The following is a 22,958-nucleotide window of genomic DNA, read 5'->3' as shown; positions in this document are numbered from 1 at the left end:
ATCACTGGAGTTCAGGCTGAAGATGCAGGAGATTATTACTGTCAGCAGAGTAACAGCCTTCCCTTCACACAGTGTTATTTACTGGTACAAAAACCTCCCTCAGCTGTAGAGGAAGTTCTCTGAAACACACACTGATCTGAGAACATCTGCAGAGCTGCTAAAGCTGCACTCCACTGAACATCATCATCTACAAAGCACTACAGTACTGAGCATGTTCCTCTCTTTGTGGTGTTCTCCTCACTGTGGAACAGGACACCTGACCATGTTCTTTTTCAAAATCCCAGTCCAAATACATGTTCATTAGTACAAAGGTGCCAAAACCTAAATCTAAAAATGTCAAAATATAAGAATATAAACTACACCTTTAGATTTTGTTCTTATAGACTGCATGTGTGCAATAGTGCGCTGTACAAATAAAACAGTACCATGTGTAAATTTGCATATCAAATAGCACCATTTGAGGATTGATTGTTTCATGGGTACTATGAGCTCTCTGTCCTCTTCTTGCACCAGTGAGAGTAATTATAGATTAAAATAGCAGTGGGCAGAAATGACCTCCTGTATCTCTCTTTATTACAGTGGAGTTGGTTGAGTCTCTCACTGAAAGTATTTTGCTGTTTAATCAGCAGGTCGTGTATTGGGTGTGAGGTGTTGTCCATTTTACTGATCAGCTTGTGCAAGATACTTAGCTCAACAACTAGCTCTAGAGTCTCCAGAGCAAATCCCAGAACAGAGCCAGCTTTCCTTATAAGCTTGTTCAGCTTCTCTGAGTCGTTGGCTCTGATGCTGTTTAGAAAATTGCACTTTCTTAAACAGACTGATGAAACATTTTGTTGCAGACAGTGAAAGACCTGAGTTTCCATAGAAAATAAAGTCTGCTCTGGCTCTTTCTGTAGACAGCCTCTGTGTTACACTTCTAGTTCAGTCTGTCGTCAAGATGAACACCCAGATATCTGTAGCCCTCCACTACCTCTACCTCTTCCTTTAGGATAAAGAGAGTTTTCAAACCATCTCCTTCATCTTGGCCACATTTAAGAGAAGGTGGTTTTTCCTAGACTATGAGACAAAGTGGTCAACCACTGCTGAGTCATCTGACAACGTTTGTAGATGACAGAACTCAGACCTGTACTTGAAATTATACAGCGTTATACAGCATAAAGAGGAAAGGTGAGAGTACAGTCCATGTCTGCCTGCAGTCCTGACCTGTCCCCAATAGAGAATATGTGGAGAATTTCGAAATAAAAAATGCCACAATGACGACCCTGTACTGTTGCACATAATAAGACGTGTTTGCAGGAAGAAAGAGACAAAATAAAAGCTGAAACACTAAATCACTTGGTCTCCTCTGTGCCAAAACATGTTGTAAGTTTGGTGAAAAGGAATGACAACATTACAAAGTGGTAAATGCTTTACTGTCCCAACTTTTTTTGGAATGTGTTGCAGGTCTGAAATGCAGGAATGTATGTTTATTAATAAATGAAATTAAGTTGCCCAGAAAAAACATGAAATATCTCAGGTTCATCCTGTCTGCAATCAAACAAAAGTCAAAGTAAATTTAAGAAAATCTGTTTTTTTTATTATTTGCATTTTCCCTACTGTCCCAACTTTTTTCTGATTTGGGGTTGTAGAAGAAATAGATAAATCAGCAGATTTACTGTTCCTACAATTTAGGAAGTGCAGAAGTTCCTTGTAAAAAGCATGGACATTTAAGGCCATATGCCAATCAAAAACAAATTGCGTATGAGATGTAAGAGGAACAGCAGGATCCCGTGCAGGGCTTCCTTCAGGTCCTGAATTAGCATTATAATGTTGTGAACGTGGTCCACTAAGAACTTGCTCCAATCTTCTAATAATGTTTTGCCCATTCGTGGGTGTACCATGTGTAGAAGAAGCAACAGAATGAGAAGGCACAGAAGTGTTAACAGAATAATGATATGGAAGATCGTAATCACGAGGTCAAGTGGGAATTTCCAGCACAAGGTCAGTTTCAGTGATGGAATTATTAAAACAATTTAAAAGAATGGTTCTGTAATCAGCACCTGTCAAATTAAAATGTAAAGTTAAAGTTCTCAAACTATCCCGAAAAGCCATAGATATCTTAGGTGAGGGCAAGAAGTCCAAAATATTTTTCAAATCTGACTCTGAAATTGAATTACTAACCTGGACCGAATTGCCCGCATTCTCCACCATTTGTTAGAACATTAAGTTTAAAAAAAAAAAAAAAAAAAAAAAAAAAAAAAAAAAACCCTGCTGCTCAGATCTTCTACTCCCGTGTCATTTGTTGAATATGAGAGAAACTGTCCCTGACAAGTGTGCACACTGAAAGAAACTCATCACACATAGTTAGAGTAAAACTTCTAGTTAATTATATGAAAAGAATGAGCTTATATAGTTGGTGTCTAAGTGAGAATGTGAGCCAGTGTCCAGGCAAATTGAATTTTAATTGTAGGGCACAAAGAGAATTATTTAGAAACATAACCTAGAGCAAAGTTAATGGTTATGGTGCTGGGGTTGTTAGGATCGAAGGGGACATGAAACTTGTTTAAACAGGTACTGTGGTTAAGTATTGCTAAAATAAGGACCTCTGTTGCAACACTGAAATAAGAGAAAAAGGACAGGTGATCAAAAGTTTATGGATAAGTTGGTATTTCACCTAATACTCATTATCCACCTTATCACAAATAATCATTTAGCTGTGGGGGCATGAATAAAAGTTTATTTATCGAAGATCAGCATTTTCAGTTTGGTTTAAAGTCTCAAGAAAATGCAGCAGTTGAAGGTGCAGCATTAAATTTTAAGAGTGTAACCAGACCCCCAACAAACACCCAAAATCAGCTAATTATAATGAGTAGAAACTAAAGTGAGAGAACATGGGGGTGAAAGTGAGATTTGCATGAAGACGGCTGAGTGATCTGCTTTCTCCCAGAATAGAGCAGCACTTTCACCAGATGTTCAACTTCCTTCATCCAAACTCACTGAAGCACAACACACAGCACTGAATCTCCAGCTAAAGATCTTCTCTCCTAACACTCATCATGATGATGAACTAGAAGAAAAGACCAGACAATGTCCAAAATCCAGCTTTATTTCAGCACAGCAAAACTACAGGAAGAGCAACAGGACACTGAACAGAGGAAAGACAGAAATGCAGCATTGTGTAGAACTAAAACTCCATTGTAGAAGCATGTGGAAGTGTCTCCATGTTCAGTTCTATCTGGGAGCTGCTAGCCTTCACACTGGTTCTTTCTGAATACGACGGGATGATCGACGCCACCGTGAGAGACCTTACAGCCAAACTCCTCCCCCTTTTCCCACTGTGCTTTGCTGAGGGTCAGGGTGCTGCCACGCCTCCAACTGCCCCCTTTCAGTTCTTCTGCTCCGGTCACCACCCCGTCCTCCAGCACTCTGCCGTCCACCGTCCAGCTCACCAGCGCCCCCTGTGGAGAGTAACCAGACAGCAGGCAGAGCAGCGAGGCCGATCCCTCAGACAGCTGCAGAGAGGAGGGAGGGAGCAGAGACACGGACGGCTTCACCGTGGGACCGGCTGTACAGGAGAAACAGAACAAAAAGTCCCATTTAGAAACGTTTCCACATCATTTCCTCCTTACTGCTTATTAAGCATCCAGACTGGAAACCTTCATCTGTGTTCAATCATCAATGCAGTGCTGCTGCACACTGTTCTCACATCACTGCAGTTCAGTAGAAACATCTGCAAGCCTCTGTTAGCACATATTCAATATCAACTCTTATTACTTTAGCATTCAACACAACTGACTGCAGCACATCCAGATGTAGCTGATTACAGAAATATTCATTGTTTAGCACAAACACACAGCAGCATTCGTCTGGATTTTACATCAGCACCAGTCACTCGTACCAGTTTACACCAGACTTCATCAACCAGAGACCAGCTTTATATTTACCATCAAAAACACCTGCACATTTATTCAGTCTTTAATATTCAGAAACTGTAAGTATTTAGTAAGGGGTGAATATTTAGTAATTGTATATACAGTGGTACCTTAACTTAACATTATTTGGTTCTGGGCGTGGCACTGAGTTTCAAGGTATTTTTCCCATAAGGATGTTTGTGAAACCTGTTAATGTGTTTCATGTTTCTGTGGAACTGCATATATTTCATTATTTGAATATTTTATTATATATATTAAAAATAATATTATAATATTATATTCCATTACCAACAATTTATTCCTGTAGCAAATGTTGTTTACAATCACCATATTACATTTTTAGCTTCTAACTAATTCTGATCTGGAGTTATAGAAGTAAAAAGAGTCCATGTTGGTCTCCAAAAGTCTCCAAGAAGAAAAACAAGTGGATTAAATCCCTGATGTAACAACACACTGATGTAGATTTGGCCTCAATGTGAAGAAGAGAAGCTCAGGTAAGCAGCAGTTATGATTTTATGCTGCTCTCTGGTTGATCTGGGTCTCGGTGCTGCTGTTTATTGTGCACTTTCCTTTTGCAATGATAGCAAAGCATTATCATGATCACGGACAGCATTAATGTGAACAAAGCGACAGTCCCACACAGTTCCAGTTTAAGCTAAAAGTCGAGTTTAAAGGTACAAATTTCTCCACGAAGGGCGTCAAGTTTCAAAGATTTCAAGTTTAGGGGACGTCGAGTTACAAGGTACCACAGTATTTATTTAAGGTTAAATATTCAGTTACTGTTTATTTATTGTTATTAATACTTATTTTTTCTCTTGTTTATATGAAAATTAATAAATGATATTAAAAAAAAAAAAAAAATTTAATGTAGAAGAAATAAAACTACTTACTGACGCTGAGTTTGGTTCCTCCACCAAAAGTGTAGCACAGTGATACATTCCAATGAAGCCGTCGTACAAAAACCTCTGTTCCACTCCAGTGATTCAACACACACACGCACACACACACACACACACACACACACACACACACACACACTATAAGAGCTGTAGTTCTGATCAGACTGGGTTCAGGACTTTCAGAGTCACTGAGACGCAGCACAATGATGAAGGTTCTGATTCTACTGCTGAATACACTCGGCCTCCTCACTCAACGTGAGATTCACTGTTTATTTACTATCTTCATATCAGTCCTCCAACATCAGCGCTCACCATCACCGTCTCTTTATCACCTTCAACTTTTCTCTCTTCTTCTCTTTAGAGTCGTTTGGAGAAATCATCATGACTCAGACTCCAGGATCTCACTCGGTTTCTCCAGGACAAACTGTTACCATCAACTGCAGAGCCAGTCAGGGCATTGGCAGCTACAACCACTGGTACCAGCAGAAACCTGGAGAAGCTCCTAAACTTCTAATTTATTATGCAACTAATCTTCAGTCTGGGATTCCTGGACGTTTTAGTGGAAGTGGATCTGGTACAGAATTTACTCTAAAAATCACTGGAGTCCAGGCTGAAGATGCAGGAGATTATTACTGTCAGCAGGGTAGCAGCGCTCCCATCACACAGTGTTATTTACTGGTACAAAAACCTCCCTCAGCTGTAGAGGAAGTTCTCTGAAACACACACTGATCTGAGATCATCTGCAGAGCTGCTAAAGCTGCACTCCACTGAACATCATCATCTACAAAGCACTACAGTACTGAGCATGTTCCTCTCTTTGTGGTGTTCTCCTCACTGTGGAACAGGGATTCTCATCAGCACATGGAACATCTCACTAGTAGAATGAAGGTTTGAGATGAAGCAGCAGTGCTAGAAGAGATGATATGAATGAAACCATCATGACATGTTCTGTACATTCAGATAGATGTGATTACAGTGAATGTAAAATACACTATAGGGCCAAAAGTATGTGGACACCTGAACATGTGCTTGTTGGACATCCAAGTCCATGTTCCCAGAAAACACTCCCCCTAGTTTGCAGTTCTAACAGTCTTCACTCATCTAGAAAGTTTTCCACAGGATGTCAGGTTCTGATGCTGGACATGAAAACCTGCCTCACAATTGATGTTTCAATTCAGTCCAAAGATGTTCAATAGGGTTTAGATTAGTACACTAGAGTTCCTCATCATATCACGTCTTTATGGACCTTGCTTTGTGCACAGGAACATAGTCATGCTCAAACAGGAAAGAGCCTTCCCTAAACTGTTGCCACAAAGCTATAACCATATAATTTATATAACTGGTTTTATACACCTGTTTGCAACAAGTGTGGCTGAAACACATGAACCAAATAATTAGGAGGGGTGTCCACATACTTTTGGTCATATAGTGTTCGGTCTGATCAATTCAAGTATCAGTTCATACAAACAATAAAATGTGCTGAGAACGATTCATCACTTAGATCAAATCTCCTGATTGGTCGTTTCATGATTGAATCGATTCCTTTCATACTCCATATGTACCAGCTGATTGTTCTTTGACCATAAGGTGGCAGTATTGCATCTCTGAGTGACACATTCACACTGTTCCACTCCAGTGATCACACACACACACACACACACACACACACACACACACACACACACACACACACTATAAGAGCTGTAGTTCTGATCAGACTGGGTTCAGGACTTTCAGAGTCACTGAGACGCAGCACAATGATGAAGGTTCTGATTCTACTGCTGAATACACTCGGCCTCCTCACTCAACGTGAGATTCACTGTTTATTTACTATCTTCATATCAGTCCTCCAACATCAGCGCTCACCATCACCGTCTCTTTATCACCTTCAACTTTTCTCTCTTCTTCTCTTTAGAGTCGTTTGGAGAAATCATCATGACTCAGACTCCAGGATCTCACTCGGTTCCTCCAGGACAAACTGTTACCATCAACTGTAGAGCCAGTCAGAACATTGGCACTGAATTCTCCTGGTACCAGCAGAAACCTGGAGAAGCTCCGAAACTCCTGATCTATGAAGCAATTACTCGTCAGTCTGGGATTCCTGAACGTTTTATTGGAAGTGGATCTGGTACAGAATATTCTCTTAAAATTACTGGAGTCCAGGCTGAAGATGCAGGAGATTATTACTGTATGCATGATTATAACTTTCCCTTCACACAGTGTTATTTACTGGTACAAAAACCTCCCTCAGCTGTAGAGGAAGTTCTCTGAAACACACACTGATCTGAGAACATCTGCAGAGCTGCTAAAGCTGCACTCCACTGAACATCATCATCTACAAAACACTACAGTACTGAGCATGTTCCTCTCTTTGTGGTGTTCTCCTCACTGTGGAACAGGGATTCTCATCAGCACATGGAACATCTCACTAGTAGAATGAAGGTTTGAGATGAAGCAGCAGTGCTAGAAGAGATGATATGAATGAAACCATCATGACAAGTTATGTACATTGTTTCAATTCAGTCCAAATGTGTTCAATAGGGTTTAGATCAGGACACTAGAGTTCCTTGTCATATCACGTCTTTATGGACCTTGCTTTGTGCACAGGGACATAGTCATGCTCAAAAATGAAGAGGCCTTCCCTAAACTGTTGCCACAAAGCTATAAGCATATAATTTATATAACTGGTTTTATACACCTGTTTGCAATGAGTGTGGCTGAAACACATGAACCTAATAATTAGAAGGGGTGTCCACATACTTTTGGTCATATAGTGTTCGGTCTGATCAATTCAAGTATCAGTTCATACAAACTATAAAATGTGCTGAGAACGATTCATCACTTAGATCAAATCTCCTGATTGGTCGTTTCATGATTGAATCGATTCCTTTCTACCCCATAAATCACTGAACATGTAACACTGTGCAGAATTACAGATGAGCTACAGTCAGTAACAGTATACCTACAATGTGAACATATGGTAGATTCACCTAATAGTGGATATGAGGAGGAGGAGGAGGAGGATCTTCATCTACACTCTCTGTACTCTGAAAATAAAAGCTGATCATCATTTGATGTGGTTTTAAACATAACCAGTTCTCACCAATATAAAATGAGAGCTGATGATCAGATGATCATGAGGATTCTACAGAATATTTAAGATGAAATACTGACTGGTTCCAGTTTCTGCTGTTGATGGTTAAAATGGTCTGTTTGTTCCACAGACCAGCATCTCAGTTCCAGCTCAGTTCAGCTAAACCTTGTAACTCTTTCTGATCATTTATTACAACTTTTATATCAAACTATCATCTGTCTTTATTTAGATCATATGGAGTATTTTAAATTATGTGGACACCCCTCCTAAATACTGAGTACATGAGTGCAGGTCACAATTACTATAGTAAATAAAGGGAGAATAAGAGACAGTACAGGAGATACTTCCATATGTATCACCTGATTGTTCTTTCACCATAAGGTGGCAGTATTGCATCTCTGAGTGACACATTCACACTGTTCCACTCCAGTGATTCCACACACACACACACACACACACACACACACACACACACACACACACACACACACACACACACACACACACTACATGCTTCAGTGCTCTGTCAGTGTTTAAAGCTCTGTGAGTTTAACACTTCATGACTGAGAGCTGCTGACCAGCATCTTCACCCACACCAACCATGACCTTCATCTCCATCTTCATCTGCACACTAGCTCTCTGCACTCAAGGTAACACGATGCTTTATGTTCTACTGGTGAGGAGGCTCTGCCATGTGGATAAGATCCACTAGATGAACTTCAAACTCCACATGGTTCTTCATGTAGTGAACGTGTCACAGGGGTGAAATTGGTGTTTGTGGGATTGAGACTCTCTCCCTAATTAATGACTGCTTGCTGTCGTAATAAGGCTTGATGGACAGCGACAGCGGCTGATCACGATTGTGTTCCATGAACTGAGCAACCAATGGGAATGGTTGGGAGGTGGGGCTAACCTGTTGGTTTGGATAAAGACACAGGAGAGACGGGAAAGAGAAAAAGAAGCCAGGAAGAGAGAGGAGCGGGGTTGGCCGTGACAGCGGCTCCGCTTCCCGGAGTGGGATAGCAGCGCATTACCCGGAACGCGGCATGACCGAGCTGATCTGGCCATTCAAGTGACGGAGGAGCTGTGCAGTGGCGTGTGAAGTTGGCGACTGGAGCCGCAGAGACGGAGCTTCGGGATCGGTGTGGAAGCGACTTGGAACCACGAGTGACCGGTGTGCGGGTGAGACGAAAGGGTCGAGACGCACCGGAAGAGGAGCGTGGAGGAGCTGCACCGGAGGCTGCTGTCGTGTTACATTTCACCCAGGCCTTGGAAGACTTACACTGGGGGCTGGTTGTTACCACTCCCGGGCAGAGTGTGAGTATTATCTTCCGATGACGTAAGGGTGAGTGGGAATGTTAAGTATTGAACTCGGCTGGTGTTTGCTTGAGTGAATAGCAACGAAGACGTACTGCTGCATGCCCGTGTATTGGCCAGAATACTGCGGTCTGTTCTCTTGTCTCTCTCCTAGCCGGTTGTTACCGTGAAGCACGTGGAGGAGAAGTAGTGTGGAGGAGAGAGAGGGACATTGAGCCGCGTCGCGTCCGCGGGGTTTGCTTCGTGAAGACACAGATTTGGTCCCCCTGTGGATGAGGGGGTTTCGCCCAACGATTTTCCTTCCTTCTTCTGACTGAACCCTTTTTAAGAGTACTAGGAAACGGACTTTTTAGGTTTCTTTTCTTCTAGTAGTTTAATTGTGTGTGATTTGTAGGTAGTGTGTGTTTTTGATTTTCTTTTGATTGATGTGCAGGTGTTGGTTTTGTATTGATTTGTGTGCGTTGGGGGGTTGTGTGGGAGGTAACCCTAGCCTAGTTATAGTAAACAGTGAGTACAAATTATCCTAGTATTTTAAAGTATTTAGCCTAATGAGAAAAGTAATTTTATATTGGTCCTCTATGTGAATCAAATTTGTATGGTCAATAAAATTATTGTTTTATAAATTAGGAAATTGTGGTGGTTCATCTTGACTACTCGCACCCCAGATTAAAAAGAACCTGTGGTCTTAAAAACATGGTGTTTGCTTAGACTTGAATAAAACCCTTGTTATAAATACTAGAATTTGAGCTCCTAGAGCTCTTTAAACTCCTAGGTGGCGTTGTTGGCAACATTGAAGTATAAACTGATATAGTCACAAAATTCTTGTCGTCGGTGGACCACGACCCACCGGGTGACATATTTTGGCGTTGTCGGCAGGATCTGGGTGTTGCGAGTTGTTCGAGTGGCCATTGCAATTGTTGTTTTTGGTAAAATGATGATTATGCCAGTTTATGTGGGTGCGACAGAACAGCGATGGGTGGCCCAATTGTCGTTCTTTGATTTTGAGGTAAAGTATCGTGCTGGTAAGGGAAGTGTGAATGTTGACGTTTTGTTGAGACTTCCTAGGGGTGCTACTGCTGCTGAGTCATCTGTGGAGAAGTAATAGCCAGGAGGCTGTCTAGTCAGATGTAGGAAGTGGTCAAGGAGGGTATGAGAAATGGCTGGTCAAACCGAGAGATTTTGATCGTCAAGAGGTAATTAGATGGGTCCAGTCCGGCTAAATGCCAAATGGTCCCCAACGGAATAATTTGCCTATAAGAGTTAAACGTATGTTGCAGTAGATGAAGAAATTGATCCTACAGCTTATGTGGTATTTGAGTAGGTGGGAGAAACAGAAGTTGGTGTACAAGTTGAAGCCTGGAAAGGGTGGAAAGGAAAAGGGCTGTACACTGGAATGCTTTTGAAAACTGTTCTTTGGTTCCCCAAGAGGCATTCGCAAATTGCAGGTATCGATAGCGAACCCATCATTATTAACGAGGGAGATTTGGTGATTTTTTTTTCAGCAGATGGAGCAGGCTGATGAAGGGAAGTAGGTTGTAGGTGTTGAGTCAGAGTGAATTTGAGTACCTCCCATTGCTGTTAGAGAATAAGGATGGGGATTGCCAGGGACTGGCTATATTCTACCATGGGGGGGTGTCACAGGGGTGAAATTGGTGTTTGTGGGATTGAGACTCTCTCCCTAATTAATGACTGCTTGCTGTCGTAATAAGGCTTGATGGACAGCGACGGCGGCTGATCACGATTGTGTTCCATGAACTGAGCAACCAATGGGAATGGTTGGGAGGTGGGGCTAACCTGTTGGTTTGGATAAAGACACAGGAGAGACGGGAAAGAGAAAAAGAAGCCAGGAAGAGAGAGGAGCGGGGTTGGCCGTGACAGCGGCTCCGCTTCCCGGAGTGGGATAGCAGCGCATTACCCGGAACGCGGCATGACCGAGCTGATCTGGCCATTCAAGTGACGGAGGAGCTGTGCAGTGGCGTGTGAAGTTGGCGACTGGAGCCGCAGAGACGGAGCTTCGGGATCGGTGTGGAAGCGACTTGGAACCACGAGTGACCGGTGTGCGGGTGAGACGAAAGGGTCGAGACGCACCGGAAGAGGAGCGTGGAGGAGCTGCACCGGAGGCTGCTGTCGTGTTACATTTCACCCAGGCCTTGGAAGACTTACACTGGGGGCTGGTTGTTACCACTCCCGGGCAGAGTGTGAGTATTATCTTCCGATGACGTAAGGGTGGGTGGGAATGTTAAGTATTGAACTCGGCTGGTGTTTGCTTGAGTGAATAGCAACGAAGACGTACTGCTGCATGCCCGTGTATTGGCCAGAATACTGCGGTCTGTTCTCTTGTCTCTCTCCTAGCCGGTTGTTACCGTGAAGCACGTGGAGGAGAAGTAGTGTGGAGGAGAGAGAGGGACATTGAGCCGCGTCGCGTCCGCGGGGTTTGCTTCGTGAAGACACAGATTTGGTCCCCCTGTGGATGAGGGGGTTTCGCCCAACGATTTTCCTTCCTTCTTCTGACTGAACCCTTTTTAAGAGTACTAGGAAACGGACTTTTTAGGTTTCTTTTCTTCTAGTAGTTTAATTGTGTGTGATTTGTAGGTAGTGTGTGTTTTTGATTTTCTTTTGATTGATGTGCAGGTGTTGGTTTTGTATTGATTTGTGTGCGTTGGGGGGTTGTGTGGGAGGTAACCCTAGCCTAGTTATAGTAAACAGTGAGTACAAATTATCCTAGTATTTTAAAGTATTTAGCCTAATGAGAAAAGTAATTTTATATTGGTCCTCTATGTGAATCAAATTTGTATGGTCAATAAAATTATTGTTTTATAAATTAGGAAATTGTGGTGGTTCATCTTGACTACTCGCACCCCAGATTAAAAAGAACCTGTGGTCTTAAAAACATGGTGTTTGCTTAGACTTGAATAAAACCCTTGTTATAAATACTAGAATTTGAGCTCCTAGAGCTCTTTAAACTCCTAGGTGGCGTTGTTGGCAACATTGAAGTATAAACTGATATAGTCACAAAATTCTTGTCGTCGGTGGACCACGACCCACCGGGTGACATATTTTGGCGTTGTCGGCAGGATCTGGGTGTTGCGAGTTGTTCGAGTGGCCATTGCAATTGTTGTTTTTGGTAAAATGATGATTATGCCAGTTTATGTGGGTGCGACAGAACAGCGATGGGTGGCCCAATTGTCGTTCTTTGATTTTGAGGTAAAGTATCGTGCTGGTAAGGGAAGTGTGAATGTTGACGTTTTGTTGAGACTTCCTAGGGGTGCTACTGCTGCTGAGTCATCTGTGGAGAAGTAATAGCCAGGAGGCTGTCTAGTCAGATGTAGGAAGTGGTCAAGGAGGGTATGAGAAATGGCTGGTCAAACCGAGAGATTTTGATCGTCAAGAGGTAATTAGATGGGTCCAGTCCGGCTAAATGCCAAATGGTCCCCAACGGAATAATTTGCCTATAAGAGTTAAACGTATGTTGCAGTAGATGAAGAAATTGATCCTACAGCTTATGTGGTATTTGAGTAGGTGGGAGAAACAGAAGTTGGTGTACAAGTTGAAGCCTGGAAAGGGTGGAAAGGAAAAGGGCTGTACACTGGAATGCTTTTGAAAACTGTTCTTTGGTTCCCCAAGAGGCATTCGCAAATTGCAGGTATCGATAGCGAACCCATCATTATTAACGAGGGAGATTTGGTGATTTTTTTTTCAGCAGATGGAGCAGGCTGATGAAGGGAAGTAGGTTGTAGGTGTTGAGTCAGAGTGAATTTGAGTACCTCCCATTGCTGTTAGAGAATAAGGATGGGGATTGCCAGGGACTGGCTATATTCTACCATGGGGGGGTGTCACAGGGGTGAAATTGGTGTTTGTGGGATTGAGACTCTCTCCCTAATTAATGACTGCTTGCTGTCGTAATAAGGCTTGATGGACAGCGACGGCGGCTGATCACGATTGTGTTCCATGAACTGAGCAACCAATGGGAATGGTTGGGAGGTGGGGCTAACCTGTTGGTTTGGATAAAGACACAGGAGAGACGGGAAAGAGAAAAAGAAGCCAGGAAGAGAGAGGAGCGGGGTTGGCCGTGACAGCGGCTCCGCTTCCCGGAGTGGGATAGCAGCGCATTACCCGGAACGCGGCATGACCGAGCTGATCTGGCCATTCAAGTGACGGAGGAGCTGTGCAGTGGCGTGTGAAGTTGGCGACTGGAGCCGCAGAGACGGAGCTTCGGGATCGGTGTGGAAGCGACTTGGAACCACGAGTGACCGGTGTGCGGGTGAGACGAAAGGGTCGAGACGCACCGGAAGAGGAGCGTGGAGGAGCTGCACCGGAGGCTGCTGTCGTGTTACATTTCACCCAGGCCTTGGAAGACTTACACTGGGGGCTGGTTGTTACCACTCCCGGGCAGAGTGTGAGTATTATCTTCCGATGACGTAAGGGTGGGTGGGAATGTTAAGTATTGAACTCGGCTGGTGTTTGCTTGAGTGAATAGCAACGAAGACGTACTGCTGCATGCCCGTGTATTGGCCAGAATACTGCGGTCTGTTCTCTTGTCTCTCTCCTAGCCGGTTGTTACCGTGAAGCACGTGGAGGAGAAGTAGTGTGGAGGAGAGAGAGGGACATTGAGCCGCGTCGCGTCCGCGGGGTTTGCTTCGTGAAGACACAGATTTGGTCCCCCTGTGGATGAGGGGGTTTCGCCCAACGATTTTCCTTCCTTCTTCTGACTGAACCCTTTTTAAGAGTACTAGGAAACGGACTTTTTAGGTTTCTTTTCTTCTAGTAGTTTAATTGTGTGTGATTTGTAGGTAGTGTGTGTTTTTGATTTTCTTTTGATTGATGTGCAGGTGTTGGTTTTGTATTGATTTGTGTGCGTTGGGGGGTTGTGTGGGAGGTAACCCTAGCCTAGTTATAGTAAACAGTGAGTACAAATTATCCTAGTATTTTAAAGTATTTAGCCTAATGAGAAAAGTAATTTTATATTGGTCCTCTATGTGAATCAAATTTGTATGGTCAATAAAATTATTGTTTTATAAATTAGGAAATTGTGGTGGTTCATCTTGACTACTCGCACCCCAGATTAAAAAGAACCTGTGGTCTTAAAAACATGGTGTTTGCTTAGACTTGAATAAAACCCTTGTTATAAATACTAGAATTTGAGCTCCTAGAGCTCTTTAAACTCCTAGGTGGCGTTGTTGGCAACATTGAAGTATAAACTGATATAGTCACAAAATTCTTGTCGTCGGTGGACCACGACCCACCGGGTGACATATTTTGGCGTTGTCGGCAGGATCTGGGTGTTGCGAGTTGTTCGAGTGGCCATTGCAATTGTTGTTTTTGGTAAAATGATGATTATGCCAGTTTATGTGGGTGCGACAGAACAGCGATGGGTGGCCCAATTGTCGTTCTTTGATTTTGAGGTAAAGTATCGTGCTGGTAAGGGAAGTGTGAATGTTGACGTTTTGTTGAGACTTCCTAGGGGTGCTACTGCTGCTGAGTCATCTGTGGAGAAGTAATAGCCAGGAGGCTGTCTAGTCAGATGTAGGAAGTGGTCAAGGAGGGTATGAGAAATGGCTGGTCAAACCGAGAGATTTTGATCGTCAAGAGGTAATTAGATGGGTCCAGTCCGGCTAAATGCCAAATGGTCCCCAACGGAATAATTTGCCTATAAGAGTTAAACGTATGTTGCAGTAGATGAAGAAATTGATCCTACAGCTTATGTGGTATTTGAGTAGGTGGGAGAAACAGAAGTTGGTGTACAAGTTGAAGCCTGGAAAGGGTGGAAAGGAAAAGGGCTGTACACTGGAATGCTTTTGAAAACTGTTCTTTGGTTCCCCAAGAGGCATTCGCAAATTGCAGGTATCGATAGCGAACCCATCATTATTAACGAGGGAGATTTGGTGATTTTTTTTTCAGCAGATGGAGCAGGCTGATGAAGGGAAGTAGGTTGTAGGTGTTGAGTCAGAGTGAATTTGAGTACCTCCCATTGCTGTTAGAGAATAAGGATGGGGATTGCCAGGGACTGGCTATATTCTACCATGGGGGGGTGTCACAGGGGTGAAATTGGTGTTTGTGGGATTGAGACTCTCTCCCTAATTAATGACTGCTTGCTGTCGTAATAAGGCTTGATGGACAGCGACGGCGGCTGATCACGATTGTGTTCCATGAACTGAGCAACCAATGGGAATGGTTGGGAGGTGGGGCTAACCTGTTGGTTTGGATAAAGACACAGGAGAGACGGGAAAGAGAAAAAGAAGCCAGGAAGAGAGAGGAGCGGGGTTGGCCGTGACAGCGGCTCCGCTTCCCGGAGTGGGATAGCAGCGCATTACCCGGAACGCGGCATGACCGAGCTGATCTGGCCATTCAAGTGACGGAGGAGCTGTGCAGTGGCGTGTGAAGTTGGCGACTGGAGCCGCAGAGACGGAGCTTCGGGATCGGTGTGGAAGCGACTTGGAACCACGAGTGACCGGTGTGCGGGTGAGACGAAAGGGTCGAGACGCACCGGAAGAGGAGCGTGGAGGAGCTGCACCGGAGGCTGCTGTCGTGTTACATTTCACCCAGGCCTTGGAAGACTTACACTGGGGGCTGGTTGTTACCACTCCCGGGCAGAGTGTGAGTATTATCTTCCGATGACGTAAGGGTGGGTGGGAATGTTAAGTATTGAACTCGGCTGGTGTTTGCTTGAGTGAATAGCAACGAAGACGTACTGCTGCATGCCCGTGTATTGGCCAGAATACTGCGGTCTGTTCTCTTGTCTCTCTCCTAGCCGGTTGTTACCGTGAAGCACGTGGAGGAGAAGTAGTGTGGAGGAGAGAGAGGGACATTGAGCCGCGTCGCGTCCGCGGGGTTTGCTTCGTGAAGACACAGATTTGGTCCCCCTGTGGATGAGGGGGTTTCGCCCAACGATTTTCCTTCCTTCTTCTGACTGAACCCTTTTTAAGAGTACTAGGAAACGGACTTTTTAGGTTTCTTTTCTTCTAGTAGTTTAATTGTGTGTGATTTGTAGGTAGTGTGTGTTTTTGATTTTCTTTTGATTGATGTGCAGGTGTTGGTTTTGTATTGATTTGTGTGCGTTGGGGGGTTGTGTGGGAGGTAACCCTAGCCTAGTTATAGTAAACAGTGAGTACAAATTATCCTAGTATTTTAAAGTATTTAGCCTAATGAGAAAAGTAATTTTATATTGGTCCTCTATGTGAATCAAATTTGTATGGTCAATAAAATTATTGTTTTATAAATTAGGAAATTGTGGTGGTTCATCTTGACTACTCGCACCCCAGATTAAAAAGAACCTGTGGTCTTAAAAACATGGTGTTTGCTTAGACTTGAATAAAACCCTTGTTATAAATACTAGAATTTGAGCTCCTAGAGCTCTTTAAACTCCTAGGTGGCGTTGTTGGCAACATTGAAGTATAAACTGATATAGTCACAAAATTCTTGTCGTCGGTGGACCACGACCCACCGGGTGACAAACGTCTTTATTCTTCTTATTGTTTTCAGGATTCAGAGGTCAGGTGACTGTGACTCAGAGTCCTACAGCAAAACATCTTGATCCAGGAGCTTCAGTCACCATCAACTGTAAAACCAGTTCTGATGTTGCACAATATAGTTCCAGTCAATATTATTTATCCTGGTATCAGCAGAAACCTGGAGAAGCTCCTAAACTCCTGATCTACAGGACTAACAGCAGAGCATCAGGTATTCCAGATCGTTTCAGTGGCAGTGGATCTGGATCTGACTTCACTCTGACCATCAGTAGAATTGAGACTGGAGATGCAGGAGATTATTACTGTCAGAGTTTACATTATATCAGTGGTACTGTAGCTACATCTTCACACAGTGTTATATGGTGGTACAAAAACCTGGGTGAGTGGAAGTGTACAGTAACTGCACTGCTGCAGCTGGGACCGACTGCAGGTGCTGAGGGGGAGGATGTGATACAGTACAATCATTCACTCTGTACAGGAAACACCTCACTCACTCACTACTGCTCCTAAATACAAGCTTTATTATTATTAACATAATAACAACCACTTCATCCTGATCAGGGTCACAGTGGTATAAAGCTGGTATACACAGACACATTTACTTGCTTATTTAGTCCCAGGAGGATGCATTTCAGAGCAGCCAATCCACATTTTGCATTGCAGAAGTACTTCCATCAAGAGGTTAGAATTGAACCCAGGTCTCAACAATACTAGCTGCAATATATTAACAAAAAAATCTCCAACACTGAGAGGACTTGAGTTTAGAAGAACTCTTAAAAGAGAATTGAACTGACAGCAAGTTCCAAGATGAAGCAGTAAACCAGAAGATGGTTCAGTTTAATCATACTGCATACTATAGTACACACTACTATAGGATTAGTATGCAGTATATACTGGGGCAGTAGGACATTTTGAACAGAGCTGCTGGCTTTGGTTGGGATTGGGGGCGGGTCTGGAGGTGGTAACTCCTGCATTGATTGGTGCACAGCTTCATACCCAACCAATAGGATTGAACTTCACCTTATTACAGCTAACAATCAGCAGCTGGAGCTCATCTAGTAGAAACTACTTTATCTCCATGTGCTGTTCCATTCATTTGGTTTGTGACTCGCTGGTGAATTGAGGAGCTACAAGTTACAACCACATTAAATTAAATAAAAATAATAAAAAATAAAATATGATTTATTTTTTAGTTTTGAACGTTTCATTTTGTTTTATCTCTCAGAAGCTGGTTTATGATGTTAGTTTTGGTCTCTACAGAGTTAGCAGTTTGGAGGTTTTGCTCAGATGTAAATAACATGAATCTTTATAGATTTAGTGCTGATTATTCTGAGCCTAAAATCTCATGAGAGTAAATAATGAGGTTCAGTATGTTCTCCACCATTTGCTTAATTATTGTGTGTACTGGTTTTACTGGTTGTGTTTGAGCTGAGGCACAACTGCTAAAAACTAAATCTTACATTATCAGCTCTATTCACTGCAAAAAATGTGGAGTAAGATTTACTTAAAAAAACTTAGGAAAGTTTTTCCACGTACAAACTGCTAGTAAATTTAACAGACCATATAATCAAGTAAAAGTTACTCACAATTCTATCTGGATTTTACTAGAAATTCTTCAGTAAAATGTACTTTGCTACACACTGCTTCAAGTATATTTTAATAGCTCTATCTTAGTAGATTTTACTCAAACAATGCAGCACTATATTAAAACATGGCTTATAAAATGCTATATATTATTAAAATGCTAAATAATTTTACATTATTCAATTAAACACATTAAAAGCCACGATAACAGACAGACATTTTTTGTCAAACTTTTTTATTTGTTTTGCTCGATTAATGGAAATGCATTTTCACTTACAGTTCAGTTGGACAAAATGTCTTTCAAACAGCGTGTTTTCTAAAGTCTCACTCGCTACACAAAATTTAAAACTGTGAATGGAAAACAAACTATAAAAGTGTAAGGACAAAATAAATTATATCAATCTCTCAAACATTTTTTCTGAAAACTTGCAGTAAAAAATAAAAAGTAAAAGTGCAAGAGAAACCCTTGCTCCAGGTGTAGTTATCCTACTGAACTCATCTTTCACCTAAGACAAAGATTAAAAAAATAACATTATAAGTTAGTAACGTTTATGTAGACCTCAGAATGTTATGTTACATATTATAATTCAATTTTACTTTCTCAAGGTTTGCTCACAGGTCGCCTAATAATGCACATTTGTATTTGAAAGACCCAGGACTACAGCCTCAGACAGATTTATTTTTAAGTAGCAAAATGGGCTTTCATAATCATGAGACAAAAGAACTATTTTAGAACCAACGTTTTAAGCCCACGTACATTAAACGGAACAAGTGATCATGATTAATGTAACTACATAACATTAAATCTGCCATGCTAATGGATGCTAATTTGGAGTCAATAGTGTAGAAAGTTAAACGACTTTTTAAATATTTATAATATTAACTGGCACGGTAATATTATTTCTTAAAAAATTACAACTTGCCATAAAATAGTCCCCTTTGGCCAAAGTATGTCCTTAACAACCGAAAAACTTCGAGAAGAGAAAATTCAAAAATCATCAGCTCGTTTTGCACTCCATGAAACATGTCCGAACTTGCCAGGCAATGCGCATGCGTGGAACGTATAGTAATATTTACTAGAAGCTTTCAATTTTGCTTTGCTTCAATCCAATGAATAAAAAACATAGTTAATTTTACTTGGTATTTAGAATAAAATTTACTAATGTATTTGATGACAAATAGTTACAAAGAAACACCAAGTAACACACTAAATTATATGTGAAATTCTTAAGTAGCAAGACTGTACTAGAATATTCTTGTATAAAGTACTTTAAAAATCTTCACTCTATTTACTGAGTCAAAAAATCTTTTTTTGCAGTGTTCTTTCATATATGTGAAGTGTTGCAAAATCACACAATCTTCTTCTTCCTAACACATTACACCTGCTAACAACAGCAATGCTAGTAATGCTAGCTACAGTGTATCACAAAAGTGAGTACACCCCTCACATTTCTGCAGATATTTAAGTATATCTTTTCATGGGACAACACTGACAAAATGACACTTTGACACAATGAAAAGTAGTCTGTGTGCAGCTTATATAACAGTGTAAATTTATTCTTCCCTCAAAATAACTCAATATACAGCCATTAATGTCTAAACCACTGGCAACAAAAGTGAGTACACCCCTAAGAGACTACACCCCTAAATGTCCAAATTGAGCACTGCTTGTCATTTTCCCTCCAAAATGTCATGTGACTCGCTAGTGTTACTAGGTCTCGGGTGTGCATAGGGAGCAGGTGTGTTCAATTTAGTAGTACAGCGCTCACACTCTCTCATACTGGTCACTGAAAGTTCCAACATGGCACCTCATGGCAAAGAACTCTCTGAGGATCTTAAAAGACGAATTGTTGCGCTACATGAAGATGGCCAAGGCTACAAGAAGATTGCCAACACCCTGAAACTGAGCTGCAGCACAGTGGCCAAGATCATACAGCGTTTTAAAAGAGCAGGGTCCACTCAGAACAGACCTCACGTTGGTCGTCCAAAGAAGCTGAGTGCACGTGCTCAGCGTCATATCCAACTGCTGTCTTTGAAAGATAGGCGCAGGAGTGCTGTCAGCATTGCTGCAGAGATTGAAAAGGTGGGGGGTCAGCCTGTCAGTGCTCAGACCATACGCCGCACACTACATCAAATTGGTCTGCATGGCTGTCACCCCAGAAGGAAGCCTCTTCTGAAGTCTCTACACAAGAAAGCCCGCAAACAGTTTGCTGAAGACATGTCAACAAAGGACATGGATTACTGGAACCATGTCCTATGGTCTGATGAGACCAAGATTAATTTGTTTTGTTCAGATGGTCTCAAGCATGTGTGGCGGCAATCAGGTGAGGAGTACAAAGATAAGTGTGTCATGCCTACAGTCAAGCATGGTGGTGGGAATGCCATGGTCTGGGGCTGCATGAGTGCAGCAGGTGTTGGGGAGTTACATTTCATTGAGGGACACATGAACTCCAATATGTACTGTGAAATACTGAAGCAGAGCATGATCCCCTCCCTCCGGAAACTGGGTCGCAGGGCAGTGTTCCAGCACGATAATGACCCCAAACACACCTCTAAGACGACCACTGCTTTATTGAAGAGGCTGAGGGTAAAGGTGATGGACTGGCCAAGCATGTCTCCAGACCTAAACCCAATAGAACATCTTTGGGGCATCCTCAAGCGGAAGGTGGAGGAGCGCAAAGTCTCGAATATCCGCCAGCTCCGTGATGTCGTCATGGAGGAGTGGAAAAGCATTCCAGTGGCAACCTGTGAAGCTCTGGTAAACTCCATGCCCAGGAGAGTTAAGGCAGTTCTGGGAAATAATGGTGGCCACACAAAATATTGACACTTCAGGAACTTTCACTAAGGGGTGTACTCACTTTTGTTGCCGGTGGTTTAGACATTAATGGCTGTATATTGAGTTATTTTGAGGCAAGAATAAATTTACACTGTTATATAAGCTGCACACAGACTACTTTTCATTGTGTCAAAGTGTCATTTTGTCAGTGTTGTCCCATGAAAAGATATACTTAAATATCTGCAGAAATGTGAGGGGTGTACTCACTTTTGTGATACACTGTATGTTTAATAATTCAGAAAAAAACAGTGTTTTTATGACTGGTGTAAAAATGTCCATCCATTTAGCTTTACTAGAACATTATATACATTTAAAATAAGTGCTCTAAAGGCCATCTTGAGGCTTGTGTTTATTTTTTTAATAATGGAGGGTAGAGTAACATTTATAACATTTTTTATTCCTGTATGATTGAGGACATAAAGATTTTAGAGAGATTTAACAGAATTTCAAGAAGATGTTACAGTAGCTTTTCCACAAATGAACACATTTAACAGGTTGTAAAGATGATCTGATTAACTCAAAATAATGAATTTAGTTTTAGTTGTAAGAAATCAGATCTAGTAGAAGCTCACAAAGATCAAGGTAAGTTTATTTGAATAGCACCTTTCATACACAGTGACAATTTAAAGTCAGTCAGAGAGTCAGAGAGGTTTTATTGTCATTTCAGCTACATACAAGTACATATTGAAACGAAACAGCGTTCCTCTAGGATCACGGTGTAACACGGTACAAAAAGTGCAAGACAAAAACAGTGTAAATACAAAACAGTGTAAATACAACAATAAATACAAAAAATCCTATAATAAATAACTACAAAAGATATTCCTAATTATCCCTAATCTAAACAAGTAATTAGAAGACAGGACTAAAGACAAGTGTTAGTACATGATGGTGAATAGATGGTACAATGGTTCATGAGGTAGTGACATGTTGTACATTAGCAGCGTAAAATTGGCAATGCAGATAAGGTGCCTAAAAAGTAAATAAGGTGCAAAAATACAAGTAAGGTGCAGAAATTACTTGTGCAGTTCCAGGAGGTGTGCAAAAAATGCAAGTAACATAGTCAATACAGTTCAGTGTGTGGCAGCAGAAAATTTCCGGAGGAAATGGTTATAGTACTGAATTGAGGAGTCTGATTGCTTTAGGGATAAAACTGTTACACAGTCTGGTTGTGTTAGTCCGGATGCTGCGGTATCGTCTCCCAGACGGGAGCAGAGTAAAAGTCCATGTGATGGATGGGTTGGATCGTCCACAATGCTGAGAGCTTTGCGGATGCAGCGGGTGTTAAAAATGTCCGTGAGAGATGGAAGAGCGACCCCGATGATCTTTTCAGTTGTCCTCACTACTCGCTCGAGAGTCCTGCGGTCCGACGCAGTACAATTTCCGAACCAGACAGTGATGCAGCCACTCAGGATGCTCTCGATTGTTCCTCTGTAGAACGTGGTGAGAATGGGGGGTGGCAGATGAGCTTTCCTGTCTTCTCAAAAAGTAGAGATGCTGCTGGGCTTTCTTGGTGATAGAACTGGTGTTGAGTGTCCAGGTGAGATTCTCCTTCAGATGAACACCGAGAAATTTGGTGCTCTTGACGATCTCAACAGATGAGCCGTCGATGTGCAGTGGGGAGAGGTCCCTTAGTGTCTTTCTAAAGTCAATGACCATCTCTTTGGTTTTATCCACGTTCAGAGACAGGTTGTTGACTTGGCACCAGTCTGTTAGATGTTGTATCTCCTCTCTGTACGCTGACTCATCGTTGTTGCTGATGAGTCCCACCACAGTTGTGTCGTCTGCAAACTTAACGATGGAATTCGAGCTGTGCATTGCTGTACAGTCGTGCATAAGCAGAGTAAACGG

The 22,958-nt window shown here is 42.2% G+C and overlaps 1 pseudogene and 1 gene segment (V, D, J or C); both read left to right on the top strand.

The window, feature by feature from the left end:
- The window catches only part of LOC134316941 (zinc finger protein 850-like), a 1,214,164-nt pseudogene that overhangs the window by 966,706 nt on the left and 224,500 nt on the right, over positions 1 to 22,958 (top strand).
- LOC134317686 (immunoglobulin kappa variable 6D-21-like) lies at positions 4,959 to 5,527 on the top strand. The segment is given in 2 exon segments: positions 4,959 to 5,065; positions 5,172 to 5,527. Coding segments are annotated over 2 exon segments (408 nt in total).

This window comes from Trichomycterus rosablanca, chromosome 1 (genome assembly GCF_030014385.1).
Source record: "Trichomycterus rosablanca isolate fTriRos1 chromosome 1, fTriRos1.hap1, whole genome shotgun sequence".
NCBI lineage: Eukaryota > Metazoa > Chordata > Actinopteri > Siluriformes > Trichomycteridae > Trichomycterus > Trichomycterus rosablanca.
This window is presented reverse-complemented; position numbering and strand designations above follow the sequence as displayed.